This window comes from Sebastes umbrosus, chromosome 7, assembly GCF_015220745.1.
Source record: "Sebastes umbrosus isolate fSebUmb1 chromosome 7, fSebUmb1.pri, whole genome shotgun sequence".
In the NCBI taxonomy this organism is placed as follows: domain Eukaryota; kingdom Metazoa; phylum Chordata; class Actinopteri; order Perciformes; family Sebastidae; genus Sebastes; species Sebastes umbrosus.
The window spans coordinates 20721584-20737828 of record NC_051275.1 but is presented as its reverse complement, the minus strand read 5'-3'; the positions used below and the strand labels follow the sequence as shown (position 1 = coordinate 20737828).

Here is a 16245-nt window from a genome sequence, read left to right as displayed (position 1 = left end):
AAAACAAGAAAGCAATGCTCAAAGACAGGAAAATGCTCATTCTGGAGTCTGGATTCAGAAATGCTCATTCTCTGAGTTGGAGCCAGCCAGCGACTGTGTTATGTTCAGCCAAAGCAGAGGCGGATCCTCATGTTTTTTCATGATGCATGTGCTGAATTGATTTTTAGCCTGAGAGGGCATATTGGACACAGACTGTCTGAGACTAGACAAGAGAACATAATGTGGACAAGAGGATCACTAAGATATTTTAATGTTATTTCAGAGCAGCCAAGCTGAAGGATATTGAGTTATTTCAGATTCTGACAAAAGAAAGACCCTAACTTGCACGGGAAGTCTGAATTGTTACTGCACAGTTTTATATAAATTTGGGCCTCACAGATTACAGTTTTACAGTATTTTCTGTATTAACTGTAGAACAAGGTTCTGGCATGCATGAAAAAAAAAATGTCTTTCTTTACTTTCGTATGGAAATTATTCCACGAGCAGGCCATACTAGTGATTCAGGCAAAAACCATGTGTAAGAAAACCTAAGAAATAATCCTTTAACCAAAGTTTTGTGTGACATGCTGATTTACTGACTAACATTCCAGGACTGTAGCTGCTACAGTACTAAACAAGCCAACTATATTGAAATGGGAGACGTCCAGAATGACTAGCCCACAGATAATATTCAAAGTTATTTTATTAAAAGAAAGAAACTGTGTCCTCTAGAAATGTGTAAGAACATTAATTTCCGATGAAGCTGATAAAGAAACAGTTTTTTTTTTCGATCTTTGAGAGTTACCTTTGAACAAATGCTGTGAGATCTGGTGTACTTTCATGTGATGTTTATATATATAATGTATAATTATAGTAATGCTAATAAAAATGAAAAACACCACTCTCAAAGAGTTTCACTTTTCTTTGATATAAATGGCAAAATTTTAAACCCATAAAATCAGGATGAGAGACAACATAGTGTAACGTTATACAGACGTATCAAGGCTGCTGAATGAGAGAGGCATCCGCCGATACATTACACGGAAACACACCGCGTTAATAATAAGCCGACCACATCACGGTACCGCCAGCTGTGAGCTGTGATCTCTTTTTAAAGTCAGACACCTTGGCGGAGGTATGCGCTGGGACCTCTGACCTTTGGACCTCTGACATTAGAAAAATGAGCTAAAGGATTGGTAAAGACTGCAACACTTTTCAAATGCTTTGGGAATGCAGGATAGAAGTCAACCATGCATGGCATTTATATTTTCTTGTGCCTGTTTTGATCTGCGTCCTTTTCCTCCTGGATCTGTTATCTGTAATCCTGACCACCCAGGGATGTGTTCCGGATAACTGGATTACAATCCCAACAAAATCTGACATGAAAAGGCATCTGAACCATCTGTTAGTGTAAATATGAAACAACTGCAAAAATGCAAAATCTTACCAAGTATATTACAGGCTCATTATGACACAACACTTCTTAATCCTAGTGAAATATAGCTCAAAATTAGTTTTCCCAGCTAATTTCGAGATATTTTTATTTTATTATTTCAGGAAATCTTACCAAGAAGATTTTCACTTGTTCCATTGGCAGATGTTTTTTTAATTATTACAAGCAAAAACACCTTGTATTCATTGTTTTTTTTCTTTTTACTTATTTTTGAAGCCTAACCAAGTCGATCTATTCCTAAACCTAACTAAGGTGTGTTATTTTGAAATTGACACGTGCGTCACATATTGCTGGTTATTCATAGGAAAACACACGAAAAATACGTTGTTGTAAGTCGTGCTGAGTGTTGCGAAAAAAAGGGAAATTCGTGTCTACTTCATGAACTGCCGTGAGACTGTGTTAGTTTGTCATGCTGTAATGTGTTGAAAATATGTAGGTTTATAGATCATATTTCCCGTTTTCATTTTCATTCTTGTAGCACTGGGGATTTTCTTCTTCTGCCCAGATAACTTAAATTATATCGGGGAGCCTGAAAGTAAGTCTTTCAGTTAACAAGATAATCAAATTGAAAGGCCTTACTCCTCCAAATTCTGTTTTCTTAAGAAGTCTAGTTGTGTACTCACATTTTCACTTTTTATCACCCTGATTGAACTCGAGTGCTTGGTGGTGTTGTTGTTCCCTTTAGCTCCTCTGAGGGGTTTTTTCCCTCTTGTTTATTCTTCCGGCTTGTCAGTGGGATGCATCCTAATTTCGTGTTCGTCTTGAATGCACTAGTATCAGTACGAAAACAAGGTCATCACCCACGGAGCAGCGCTCTTTTAAAGTAGCAGAGTTGCTTTGGCAGACCTGTGCTGTTGTGTGCAACCATGTTCAGTCAGCCAAATAAACTAACAGTGTGTCCTCAGGCGCCCCGTGAGACAGCCACTGACCTGGCTAATGTGGGTGGCTGCCCTCTGTGCACACACACACACACACACACACACACACACACACACACGCGCGCGCGCACAAATGCATTTATAAAAGACTCATACACACCATAGTCTTCAGCATAGATCTTACTACAGCTCATATGTATAATCTATTATGATTTAATAGTGTCTCTTTCCTCCCTTACCCTCTGCACTCTCTGTACCACAAACATTTATGATCTCTCCTCAGCGCCCTGGTCCATTGTTTGCTGTGTTCCTATTTTAGTCTTTAGTTAGTTTGCCAGCTCAAGCATGAAAGCCATCCCCGACTCTGAGCCTCGAGCCACTGTCACTGGAACAAGGAAAGATGTTTTATGTAAACAGTAATATAATGTCCTACTTGCCTGTTGAGTGTAACAAGTCCTTCAGAAGTTCACCCAGCCTTGAAGGAAAATACCCACTGAGTCACATAGTTTTTTGCTCATGTTTATTGTTTCTAAGCTCCTTCAGATTCACCTAGCTCTCTGTTTAATGCACAAGCTACAGTGTGTCTGGAAAGATCTGAGTCATTTACATTTCACGTTCAAACTGAATCACATTCCCAGGAAATTTGGTCTCATAACAACATATCAGTTTAGTTTACAAGTATTACCCCACATGTTATTGCTAACCTTATAATAAGGACACAGGAAACAGGAAACATGAAACAGATTACAGTCAGTAACCGTATTGAATAATAAATATCAGACAAAAAATTCTTAAAGGTGCTAAATTTGAAGTTTGAAATAGATATGCTCTTGTCTATTGTTTTTTTTTTAAGTTTATTTTTTGGGGCTTTAATTGCTTTTTATTAGAGCAGCTGGAGATTGACAGGATATGTCAACAAAGCAAGGAGAAGCTCAGATTATAACACACACAGAGGGAGAGTGACTTCATACTCTGCTCAGGTAGACATTACTCCTCTATAACTTCACATAGCAAATAGTTATTTGCTGCCATATTAATGCTCTGGATATCGTATATGAGCATCTTTAATGTCCTTGTAAGGAAGACTCAATATCCTGTTGAATGCTATTTAAATATTTACATGTACATGTACAGTAGTTATTGATATTTTCAACAATAATGTGCTACACACATTTGTAAATTATAGGCTATTGCTTATACATTTGTCTTAACAAGATAAAAAAAATCAATGAGTTGACAATATCACATTTACATGACATCAATATTCATATGTTCATATTACTATTTGACAATCAATATTGTTTTCCTTCAGCCATTGGCAAGCACAGGAGTATCGTTATTTTCCTGCGTTGTACAACTTAATGTTTCTAATATTATTTTAGCATAATTTCTTTATAATAAGCAGTGCGAGGAAGGATAGGAGGATGAGACAATCATCATCATCATCATCATTGGGATGGTGTTGTTTTTCTTAGTCACTGATAACGTGATGATGTTGTTGTCTCAGTCCTAATGCCGTTTCCAGTGTTTGCCCTCATTCCAAATTACTCATCACTCACGCAGCCCTCAAAACCTGGAGCTCAGTCGGGACAGCTGGGACTAAGGGACACACACACATACACACACACACACACACTGGAAAGAGAGATAATAGATATCTGGGGATGTGAGAAATGCTTTTTTTAGCTGGTTCCTCAAATGAAGATTGCACATTCACACGTCCCCGGGGTCTCATTATTCTCATGTTATCTGCATCCCACGAGAGTTCCTGATCAATTGATTAATCGCTTCTTTCACTCCCTCTATGGTCGGCTACCTCTGCTCCAGTGAGGGAAGGGCAAAGACCAGGGTGAACATGCATACAGTTATTATTATTCCAATGAACTTTAACATTTTAGTTGAAAACATTACATAAAGAGGGAGGATATGCTGACAGGTAAGAAACAATGCTGTCACACAAACATAGATGTATGTAGGTTATATAGTATATACAGTCAGTTGCCAGTTTATTAGGTACACCTAGCTAAAAAATACAACTGTCCAGCAATAATTTATACTTTCATGAGTGTTATAATGTTCAGTTTTTGTTTAAATAGAGAGGTGTTGATTTCACTTTCAATGTTCTTATTTTGGGGTCTTAACCAACTCTCTCTCAATTTCTATAACATCTGCACAGATTTGGCGTCATTTCATAGATACCCTTTACTGCACAGGCAAAGGATATGAATCTAACTTGTGTCCTTCCAAATGTTGACTAAAAGAATAGGTGATTTTACCCTCTTTTTTTCAATTTATGGTTGCAGTAATCAGACATAATCTCTAGCAGTTTTTAATGACTATTTTTTCCCTGAACCTAAAGCTGATGTATTCTAAATATTTTACAGCCTAATTAAGTCAATTAATCACTTGCATGGACTTAACTAGTGGTATTCAATGACAAATGACTTGAGGGTGGTTCACCTAACTAACACTTCACCTCGGCCTCTCAGCTTTGCCTGTAATGAAGCCTCAGTGGATCTCTATTATCAAGCTTCTCCAACACTCTGTCTGCTTTAAGCATGATGGATGTGAATCAGCACTGCACAGTGTGTGTGTGTCCATAAGCTGAACATGAACAATGATGTAAAAAGGAAACTAGTTCCCTAAAGGAAACTGGAGTAGTTTAACATGACAAAGGCTTGTCGTTTTAAGTACAAATATCTCTACTGGGAGCTCCTTTATCTCCATAAAGGGATTTCAAATTGTCTCTTTCAGATACCAAGTTGCAAATATTCATCACACTTAAAGACACGGCAATAATTACAATGCACACACACAAACGCACGAGAGGGCACTAAGGCCTCTTCACTCCTGTAATAACACACTGAACACACACACACAGCCAAGCAGCTTCTCAGCCACACAGCGATACAAAACAGCATCCTTTTATTCTCTCATTTATCACAGACCTGTGGGTCTTTGGAGCCCCGGGAGAAGAGGATAAAGAAGACTTTAGCTCAGAGAGCTATACCAATGCTGCACTAAGTCCTGCCAGTTATCATCCCTGTGAATATTTGGATCTATTTGTTTTGGGACTGAACAGGATTAAGATTGTAGTAGTTCTTACTGCGCTGATTGAGTTTGAAGGGTGAGAAATGGAGCAGACGGAACCAAGGAATAACAGAGGAGAGAGAAACAGCAGAGAGGTAGATTACAGGAAAGAATAACTACTTCAGCTCATCATCATCATCATCATCATCATCATCATCATGATCATGATCATTAATTTAGACAGAGAAGGGAATAGAACAGAATATTTCTCATGTGTCTATAAATTAATTAATTATAACTCATACTGTGGACCAGTGGTAGAAAGTAACTAAGTACATTTACTCAAGTACTTATGTATATTTTTGAGGCACTTATACTTAACATGCGTATTTCTATTTTCTGCCTGCTACTACTATACTTCTACTCCACTACAATTCAGAGGCAAAAATTGTACGTTTTACTCCACTACATCTATTTGATAACTTTAGTTACTTTGCAGATTCAGATTAATGATACAAAATATAATGAACAAATATATTACGATGTGTTATTATAGATTAAGATAACATGTTATTGATCCTCCTGGTTGAAATTCACAAACTAGTATATAAAGTAATCAAAAGGAGCTTTTAAGTGACATTAATGCATCAATAATTGTTAACCAGTAATAGATATTACTCTGAAATGGGCCATTTTTCATAATGAAAAATAGTTTTACTTTTGGTACTTTAGTGTATTATGATGCTAATACATTTGCATTTAAGGGGACTATTTGTAACTTTCAGAATTGCTTGTTAAGTACAATTTGATGCATGTTTTTTTTTTTTACTTCTAACAGAGTATCTCTACACTGTGGGTATTATTACTTGTACTGAAGTAAAATATTCTTCCAGCATTAGACATGATATATTACACATAATTACAGATTGAAGATATGGACTTATGACACCAGAAGAGAACAGAAAAGTTTTGTGTTGTGTTTTGTGAGTGTTGATCATGTCTGAATCAATGACGCCATCAGGTGGCTAAAATATGTCAAGACACTAAAAGTGAATCTAATAATTCCTGCCTTGAGTGCATGTAAACACATGCTGCACATCTCTTTCTGTCTCTTCCAGGTGGCCGATCCTGTCAGCGTGCGTCCTGGACAACCAGAAGGAAGGGACAGGATGCTTTGAACACAGGAGTGCTTTTAATAATAACACAGGCCTATTGCATCAGTAGCATTCTCTTATTCTGTTAAGTGTTGAGGATAATTTACTGGTATTCAGTCTGACTGACGTTTGTAGTTATGTTTGTAACTAAAGTCCTTTTCCATTAAGTGGGATGTTCGACCAACACGTGTGTTGTTGAAACAAACATATTTTTGTAAATTGTGTCTGCAATATTTGTATATATTTCTTTTCTGCTTGCTTGATGTTATTTTTTTTTTTATTTTTTTATATTTATTTATTTAAAGTGAGAAAATTCTTCAGAATACATCTCATACCAGCCAAAACATTTAAAAACATTTAACAGCATTCAGGTTTCCAACAAAAGCTATTTATATTAGTGAGTTACATTTATTTTATCATTTTAACACACAGGGGAAATGAGAAACTTGTACAAGAATGCCTTCTTTGCCTATCACAAAGGGGCAGAAAACAGTAAACACAAAAAAAGGATATGCCTTATAAAAAATCAGTGTACAGAGGTTTAAGGGATTATATTGTTACATTAATATTTACAAAGAACTGCAGGGTAAAAAATGAATATTGTCAATAAATTTCTATGTGAAATGTCAGAAATATCCCCAGAGCTCCAGACACAAGGACAGAGAACCCTGACAGACAAATACAGTGTGTGACTGTTGAATACACGTATTAGTTCATATGCATAGGCATTCATTATAAACACTGAAGTAAAGCTAACATGCTATTTTTTTCAGCTTGAATCCTACTCTCTGATATTCAATGAAAATATACCCATAATGATATGTATATTTTAAATATATATATATATATATTGATGTGTTCCTTTAAGGTACAGGAGTAGTACAATTATTTGGATGATTGATGTTAATATCGGGCAGTATCTGACAGCTGGTGATGATGTCAATCTTCTCGGACACAGCCTTCAGGTCATCCAGGATTAATCTGATGCTGTGGGAGGCATTGATGATGGCGCTCTGCGAAGCATTCAGCTGAGTCGTTGCACTGTGCACCTTTCACAAAAATAAAATCAGAAACAATTAGCTGTTACAAGATGCTTATCGTAGGATATAGCAGTGGGCTCTCGTAATGATGTAGTATAAAGAACATTTTGGAAGATCAATTCATATATTTGACATTAAGTGTTCTGAGTCAAACACATCTATATACCTCTCTACTGGCGCTGCCATAAACCTGCCGCAGTGTCTGTCCCACGTCAGAATACAGCCGGCTGTTAGATTCCTGCAGCTTCTGTTGTAAAAGGGTGTCACCTGGAAACAGAATTACATCCTGAAATAACTAAACTTCCATTTCATTGTTCACTTATCCATGTGAGCGAAGCCATCCATGACTAAATATTGACTGAAATGTTATGAAAAAATGCTGAAATACACTGGTCAAAACCGATCCATTTCAACCACATCTCAAATGCATCAGTTTTAATCAGTGAATGGAGCTGGCCCCATTATACATTCAATCATACAGCCAGATGATCCACTCAATAATGAAGATCATGAGAAGCCAGCAAATGGACCTGAATTGAGGGTAATCTGTCACACGATAAGTATTATCATTGGAATATTTATGATTCTACTTATGACATATGGCATTCCTCACCTTGCGGCCTGTGTGTGGGACTTGGCCTGTCTTCCACTATGGACTGTATATCAGGATGGTCTCTAACTACGATAAGAGGAGGCAGGTCTCTCCTGAGTATCTGAGCGCTCTCCTGGCTCAGTGAGGAGACTCGGCCCGTCTGCTCCTCCTCACCCTCACTGTCTGTTTCAGACGCCTCTCCAGGAACCTGACAGCATCCAAGATATCACAGACAAAGCAGATTGTAGATTAATGTCAGGAGGGGTGGAGATATTGGTTAATGCTTTTGAACACACACTTATCTCATTTCATGTAGAATACAAAATAAAATAAAATAAAAAATAAAGAAAAAGAATGATCATACCAACAAGTGGACAGTCAGAAACAAGTAGTATTTACATATAATGAAAAGCATAAGAAAAATAAATTGTCAAACAGTTGATGCCTTGATTTACATATTCGAAAAAGGAGTGAGAAGAAGTATAAACTTATTTAATCCCACCCCTTCTCCATAAGTCAATTATTAATTATTAACCAGCCTCCTTATTGAGCCATACATATACTCTAATTAAATTTTCCTAAATTTGTATGACTATAATTATTATTATTATTTATAATTATTCAAACTATAATTATTACCTTTAATCAGTGTCGTACAGAAATATAAATGAATTACTGATATAATTATCCTTATCAAAATATAAATTTGTTATCAATCCAGAATACCAATTAATTACTTATAATATAACTTAATCACAATACCAATTCATTACTTACATATTTATCTTAATCATATTGACTATTTGTTATCTTTTCTTATATGTGCAAATTATTATTTATAATATACAATTTATAATATACAATATGCACATGCAAAATAACATGCAATACATACATGCACACATACATACACATACACACACATATATATATCCTTCTCTCTCTCTCTCTCTCAATTTTTTTCAATTTTTTTCAATTCGCTTTATTGGCATGACTGTCAGGTGAACAATATTGCCAAAGCGTCAATTCAATAATAAATAAAAATAAAAAAAGAACAAAATAAAAACAAAAACATATATATACATATATACAATTCATTAAGCAAATTACAATATATAGATATTTAAAAATAACATGCATGTAAATGGAAGAAAACAATAAAGAATTAATTAGTGTTTGTTGTGTAACAAATACAACAAACAAACAAATAAAAAAACAATTAATAACAATATATTGCAATATCAAAGGATAAATGTAAAAAAAAAAGTATGTAAGAGTAAGAGTGTGAGTTACATCTATTATATGTTGTTGTGGTTGTCTCTTAGGCTGTGACATGCACTGACTCTCTCACTCTCTATCACTCTCAAACACACAGGCATTTAAAGATAACCTTGGCTCCTGCTGTGGCAGTCTGAGCAGCAGGCATGGAGGTGATGTAGACTTCATCATCAGAGTCTGTCTCAGAGGCTTCGCCCTGCACCACTATCTGGTATGCACTGGACATGACTGCATACAAACACACACACAACAAAACTCCATCAGCTACATTGAGACAAACTAAAGATCACTGTATGTAATAATAATAATAACAGTAAGTGTTAGAGTAGTAGTCAGCCTCACTTTGATCAGTACAAGTAAACTCAGCGAGAATATATAATATAATGTTAGCTAAAAATGTCAAAATATACAGAACAAAACTGTCAAACCTTCTCTTGTCCAAAACACAAGTCACATGAGCAGTAAGGAACTGGCTTGTTTTCAGAGAGCCAATCAGATCGGAGATATCATATCACGTGATATGTGACGTATCATACAGCGATTGGAAGACATGCCAGCGTCATATAATCAAGAGTGCGTTTGTAATTAAAATCGGCGTACACCGAATTTTAACTAAGGCTTAATATTCTAATATGTTTCAGGTGGTTTCAGGCATGCTCTAACACCGGTACCAGGTAAGGTTTATTAGCGCCCTCCACATGTGAACAAAATGTTTTATTACTTGATGTATGATTTATTGTTGTTATGTAGCATGTAATCCGCCGCCACCGGGTGCTTTTTCACGTTATTCCACGGGTTAACTCCTGCTAACTCCGCCTACCGTGAGCCCCGAGGTGTACCCTGGTGAGAATATCGAGTGCAACCCCAGAAGCAGAGCTGTGTTTACGTCGTGTAGCATCCTAAAGTCATCTGACAGGTACAGCAGATTTAACTTGTTTACTTTGTTTAATGTATCTAGACAACTGACAGCTATGTCATATATAACATTGCTTTAGAGTCATTCTTTCTCATAATATGCCGAGATAGGATAAAACTAGGCATGCACAATGTTGCCAAGAAACAACATAAGCTAGCTATCTGGAGCTAACTAGCTATGAAGCTAATGCTAACGTGGTTACAGGCTTCACATGTAGCTGGTTCAGAGGTCAGCAACCTTTACTGTCTATACTATCACAACAGACATGTTAGGAATAAACAAATAGATACAAATCTGTCTGGAGTCATTGTGATGAAGGTAACACAGTTTATAGTCTAAATATATAGTATATAAGTCTAATGCAGTGAGGGTCAAAGTGCAAATGTACTACAGAGTATTAGGGCCACATTGAGGGAAAAAACACCTGAGATTTACAGAATAAAGTCATAATATTACGAGAATAAAGTCATAATATTACGAGAAGAAAGTCATAATATTACGAGAATAAAGTCATAAATTTACGAGAAAAAATGTTATAATATTACGAGAAGAAAATAGTAATATTATGAGAATAAAGTCATAATATTATGAGTAAAAAAAATGTAATATTACGAGAATAAAGTCAAAATATTAAGACAATAAAGTAATAATATTACGAGAATAAAGTCGTAACTTTACGAGAATAAAGTCATGATTTTACGAGAAAAAAGTCGTAATATTACGAGAATAAAGTCAAAATATTAAGACAATAAAGTAATAATATTACGAGAATAAAGTCGTAACTTTACGAGAATAAAGTCATGATTTTACGAGAAAAAAGTCGTAATATTACGAGAATAAAGTCAAAATATTAAGACAATAAAGTAATAATATTACGAGAAAAAAGTCGTAATATTACGAGAATAAAGTCAAAATATTAAGACAATAAAGTAATAATATTACGAGAATAAAGTCGTAACTTTACAAGAAAAAAAGGAAAATAACATAAAATTACTACTTTATAATACAACGACTTTTTCTCGTAAACTTCTGACTTTATTCTCATAATAATATGACTTTATTATCGAAATCTCAGATTTATTTTTTTTCCTCAATGTGGCCCTAATACTCTGTTGTACCGTCGTACCATAGACCTACAGCAATGATAAATAAAAATGAAAATGTAAACAAAAAAACAGTTATTCATTTCCATGTTTAAAGATCCACAGGGAGCCACTGGAGAGGAGCTGAAGAGCCGCAGGTTGCTTTGAGTCCCCTGAGCTAGCGTTACTGTTGATTTGTTACCTTGTGAGACACAGCTAACTAAGTTAAGTGAAACTGTTTTTTACTTCAGCGTTATTACTGGGCTGTATAATCACGTTTGTGTGTTTTGGCAGGAATGGCAGACGAGTCTCTCTTTGACTTTCTCCATATGGAGATGGTGTCACATATCTACACGGAGCAGCAATCCGGTAAAGGAGAGATGGACAACAAGGTGTGCTCATTAAAAGCATGAATCAACTGACACACAATATATAGAAAAACCTTGAGTTACACTGTGGTCTGTAATCACTATCAATCACCATCTAGTGTTAATCATGCTGGCTAATCAGGGGCATATTTGTAGATAATAATAATAATAATAATAATACATTTATTTATATAGCACTTCTCAAAACAGATGTTACAAAGTGCTTCACAAAACAATAAAAGCAGATACATACAGTAAAAGATATGGTAACTGCTAAAACAGAACATCACAAGACATATCAATAATAATAGAAGTGATAAAATAGTAGGACAAGTTGATAAAACAAATATACAGTATATATACATAAATGTGTATAAATAAAGACGTACCACACGTGTTATTGAGCAAATTAACAGCTTGCATTTCTTCTCTTCAGGACCGAGCTGTCTGTGTTTCTGTCCTTGAAAGCATGGGCTTCCGGGTGGGACAAGGACTCATTGAGAGGTAGACAATCACACATACTGTATGTGCAACACTAAATGCTGCATCACATGCATCCTCACTTATGTTAAGTGTCTATGTTGGTGTTTGCTCCGTCTAGGTTGACCAGGGACTCTCCTAGCTTCAAGGATGAGTTGGATGTAATGAAGTTCGTCTGTAAAGACTTCTGGACGAAGGTGTTCAGGAGGCAGGTTGACAACCTTAGAACAAACCATCAGGTAATATAGATTAGTCTTTGCACACATCATTATGGCAAAGAAGAGCTTAGAGTATCTTAATCTTCAACAAAATTCAATAAGGTCTTAAACCTTCCCCTCTAAATTATAGGAAGACTTTCTGATAAATTAAGAAATTAATATATACAGAGGCATATTCAGTGTTGGTTGAAATGTGTTGTTATTGTTTTTTTCTAGGGTTGTTACTATATGCATTTATTTTCTGCCATAGGGTACCTATGTCCTGCAGGACAACAAGTTTTCTCTGCTGACTCAGCTCTCAAATGGAAAACAGTACCTGGATCAGGCTCCTAAGGTTAGTATACTCTCTTTCTCTCTCGGTTACATTACTACTGCTGTCACCTGGGGATCAACTACAGCTGAAGTAGGCTTTGTTTTTTGGTATACATCCATGAAATCCATCTCATTATAGCTAATGTGTATTTGTTTGTGTCTTCTCTCAGTACCTCGCTTTTTCATGTGGCGTGGTGAGAGGAGCTCTGACTAACCTTGGTCTGGACAGCGTGGTGACAGCTGAGGTCTCTGTTATGCCATCCTGTAAGTACTATCAGACTACCAATCCATGATTCTCTTTATTGTGGGAAAGAGCGAGGTGACATAACATGTTCATACAGTCCTGCAAGGATGAATTATTTTTGTAGGCCAACCTGGAAGTTAGAATCACACTGGTTCCCTTACCAAAAAGCCAGTGGGATTTTTCCATTGGATTTTGGATTATTGCAGAAAATAAGCTCTATGGCAAACAAACGCTTATGATACTTACACATTTTGTTCAGCAAGATAATCTCCACAAATAAACAGCATTTTTATGATTTTTGAAGCCTGAATGCCATCGCCGGAAATAAAAAAAAAGCTAACGTTATGAACTATGCCACGGTCGCATGACTTCACGTCACCACCACGAAGCTAAAGGTGGACTAATGTTCGGCGTGATGACATGTAGCAGTCTCATTTAGCCACCGCCGCTTTTAAGACACTTAAAAGCTTCAAAATTAAACAAGTGGGATATTTATTGACATATTTTATGTTATAGAACAAAACATCAAAGGAAAGTTGGGCAATCTTGAGAAACTAGCAAGAGTACACTAGATTTTTAAAAATGATCCAGCTGGAAAACCGAGCCCAGTGTTGCCAACTCTTTTCCAATGAAAGTAGCTAGCAGCATTAGCTCCAAAAGTCCCTAAATTTAGCGAGAAAGTCGGCAACACTGACAGTTCGTCCCTTCGGGCCAAACAAACGGTTCACCTCTCCTTCATTTTGTCTCGCCAGGTAAATTCCAAGTGGTGGTCCAGAAGTTGTGACCTGATCATCCCTGCTACCCTCTGGAGCTGATGAACAGGGCCCTGTGGGGTTCTGTTAATCCTAGAGAGAGGATCGTAGTTCCTGCACAGCCACAGAGGGAATCAAACACCACACCTGATTTCCACATCTGGGTCAAACAGGACTAGCCAGGTTCTGCTGACAACCAGGTACCCGTGACCGGGCTTAGCCAGAGCTAACCTTTGACTTGTCGTACTCACACACACACACAGAACAAGATTAGTTTTATTCCTGTTGCATTTCGATGGTTTTGATCACAAGTCTATTTCCCATTTAAGTGTGTATGATGTTCTCAACTTTAGTTTTCACTAGATAAGTGGGGCCTAGCCCTGACAGACCTCACTTGGCCGAGCTTTGAAAAGAAATATTGACTGTCAGTGATGTGAATACAATAATGTGAATGTATAGTAAATCACAAGGTAATTTAATATTCTTTGTTATGTGTTACAATGTCAAGTGCCGAAACTGAGAGGACTGACTAAGCAATCATTGAAAATGAAAAATAATATAGGATAAGACATCAACTGCCATACCATCTCTTTTAACATCCATCCAGATAATAGCTAGTAAGGCTCTGAAAACTATTACACCTGGCACATCAGATTCATTATTCAATACTTGTTTCTCTGCAGACACGCTGAATCTGTAACTAGTTCCTGGTGCTTTTCTCTGCCTCGTAGCAGATTGCCTTTAGGAGCTGGCTGTTTCATGTACAGTATGCTGGTGGTCTTTTAAATTTCCCCTTCATTTTAAGGCAAAATGTAAATCTAGAATGAGTCATTGGTTCAGCACCTTTAGTCTAATTATGATCTATTAATAGATGTGATAACAGTTTCACTTCTGTTCCTCTGTCGTGGTATCACATTTCAGATGAGCTGACTACTCAAACTGGGTTTACAGATTATTATTTTTGTACCAAAATGTACATTTTTGTCCTTTTTGTACAGCTATGTGTAGTATTGAGATTATCCAAGCATACAGAAAGCCTCAAATGTGACTGAATTGTGTTGTTGTTGTTGGCTTTGAAATCATTTCACATGGACTTCTGGGTTACATTTGTTAATGACATTTTGCTTTGTATAAAAGAGCTCAAATATGAATCTTAAAACTGCGAGGCTGTGCTGTTTGATTTATTATTTAATTTTCTCAACTTACTAATGAATAATAATGTTGTGACAAGAACACCGCAAAAACAAGGCCTGTTGAGTAAGAAAAGACAACACACTGAACACAATGATGCAGCGATAAAAGAAATTCACTTCACTGGTGGATGCTGTTGCCTCTTTGTGCCACTAGAGGGACACATAGAGCTGTCATTATTTTCACATCTGGTGCTTTACCCATTTGGCAAGTTCTGTCCAATGTCTGCTCGTCTCTTTTCTCGTGCTCTCAAATCTTGGTTGTACAGTGCCATGAGGAACAACTCCTTGTGTATTTATTCTCGCAATGTTCTGTGCAACAAAATAATCTCTAACAATTATTCAAAAATGTTTGTTAGATCACAATTTCTTCCATGAATTATTCAAATATTTGTTATTGATACAATTATTTGAAGATAACACAAGATATGTACATGCCCATTGCATATTCTATTTAACATGTATGGTATTTTAATTCATAAAAATATTCTTTTTTCACGTTGACTTAAAAAAAAATAATGTACCAAGAATTCAAGACTTGTTCACACTATTTCGTGGCACTGTAAAAAACAAAATACACATTGAAGAGAACTTTTTAGTTCCAATGTAAATGTGTTACCTTACCTTTTCTCTTTTTTATTACTGCTCTGAGAAACAATTCCCTGTGTGCACTAGCAACAGCAGTTCCGTTTCCCATCATCCCTGCTTAAGTTATTAATATTTCTTTCATGTTGTTGATCCATATCATGAGCTTGGTATTAGGAGGTTCTACTGTATGTGGGTGTACTACACTTATGAGATACTCAGTATAAAAGTTTCGTCCCAGCAAGCTAGACTGGAACTTCAGTTTTCAAGAAAACAATGGTCGATCTGTTTACAATCATTTTTCCCAGGTTCTGTAAAATTCAGATTCAGTACAATATTTTACGCTTTAGATATTAATCCTCTGTATTTTCATTATAGTTGCATTTTGGTATGGCACCACATGGACGTTATTGCTCTAGTTGATGGATTATGGTGCTCATCCTGCTTTTATTTTTGTCTCTGTTATAATAAAGTATCCCTGATTTGTTCCAGTATTCTACTGCCGTCGGTGTAATAGTTTTACACAACAAAGGGTCTTTACATGTCAATTTATATCCATTCGATGCGCTCCCAATGTGACTCTCGCTCAGGCTCGGGCCTGAAAAACTACTGTGTGAATGCTACTTTCCATATCTGCTCTTACTTCTGTGACAGCAGTCATTTCTATCTATATTAGACACAACATGGAGGTTGT

General features: G+C 36.3%; 2 protein-coding genes across 3 annotated transcripts; one reads left to right on the top strand and one right to left on the bottom strand.

The window, feature by feature from the left end:
• Positions 1-6860: 6860 nt before the first annotated feature.
• Positions 6861-9967, bottom strand: bloc1s3 (biogenesis of lysosomal organelles complex-1, subunit 3). 2 transcript variants are annotated; one of them, XM_037775929.1, is made up of 5 exons: positions 9833-9967; positions 9517-9632; positions 8148-8334; positions 7701-7801; positions 6861-7543 (listed from the first exon to the last, which is right to left on the bottom strand). In XM_037775929.1, the coding sequence occupies exons 2-5, from the start codon at positions 9628-9630 to the stop codon at positions 7358-7360; spliced, it is 588 nt and encodes a 195-aa protein (XP_037631857.1). In that variant the 5' UTR covers positions 9631-9632; positions 9833-9967; the 3' UTR covers positions 6861-7357. The 2 variants fall into 2 exon arrangements, with proteins under 2 accessions (XP_037631857.1, XP_037631858.1); XM_037775930.1 differs by lacking the exon at positions 9833-9967 and adding an exon at positions 9747-9770.
• A 152-nt stretch (positions 9968-10119) lies between these two features.
• Positions 10120-16045, top strand: trappc6bl (trafficking protein particle complex 6b-like). The gene is made up of 7 exons (XM_037775931.1): positions 10120-10320; positions 11697-11794; positions 12207-12274; positions 12372-12489; positions 12719-12802; positions 12951-13044; positions 13777-16045. The coding sequence occupies exons 2-7, from the start codon at positions 11699-11701 to the stop codon at positions 13806-13808; spliced, it is 492 nt and encodes a 163-aa protein (XP_037631859.1). The 5' UTR covers positions 10120-10320; positions 11697-11698; the 3' UTR covers positions 13809-16045.
• The last annotated feature ends 200 nt before the right edge of the window (positions 16046-16245 follow it).

What these genes read in the sequence shown, in the direction of transcription:
- bloc1s3 (XM_037775929.1), bottom strand. Translation starts at nt 9,630, where the DNA reads ATGTCCAGTGCATACCAGATAGTGGTGCAGGGCGAAGCCTCTGAGACA. An exon ending in CTGCCACAGCAGGAGCCAAG is followed by an intron (nt 8,335 to 9,516) that starts GTTATCTTTAAA and finishes GGATGCTGTCAG; the next exon opens with GTTCCTGGAGAGGCGTCTGA. An exon ending in ATGGCAGCGCCAGTAGAGAG is followed by an intron (nt 7,544 to 7,700) that starts GTATATAGATGT and finishes TTTTTGTGAAAG; the next exon opens with GTGCACAGTGCAACGACTCA.
- trappc6bl (XM_037775931.1), top strand. Translation starts at nt 11,699, where the DNA reads ATGGCAGACGAGTCTCTCTTTGACTTTCTCCATATGGAGATGGTGTCA. An exon ending in ACCTGGATCAGGCTCCTAAG is followed by an intron (nt 12,803 to 12,950) that starts GTTAGTATACTC and finishes GTCTTCTCTCAG; the next exon opens with TACCTCGCTTTTTCATGTGG. An exon ending in GGTCTCTGTTATGCCATCCT is followed by an intron (nt 13,045 to 13,776) that starts GTAAGTACTATC and finishes TTGTCTCGCCAG; the next exon opens with GTAAATTCCAAGTGGTGGTC.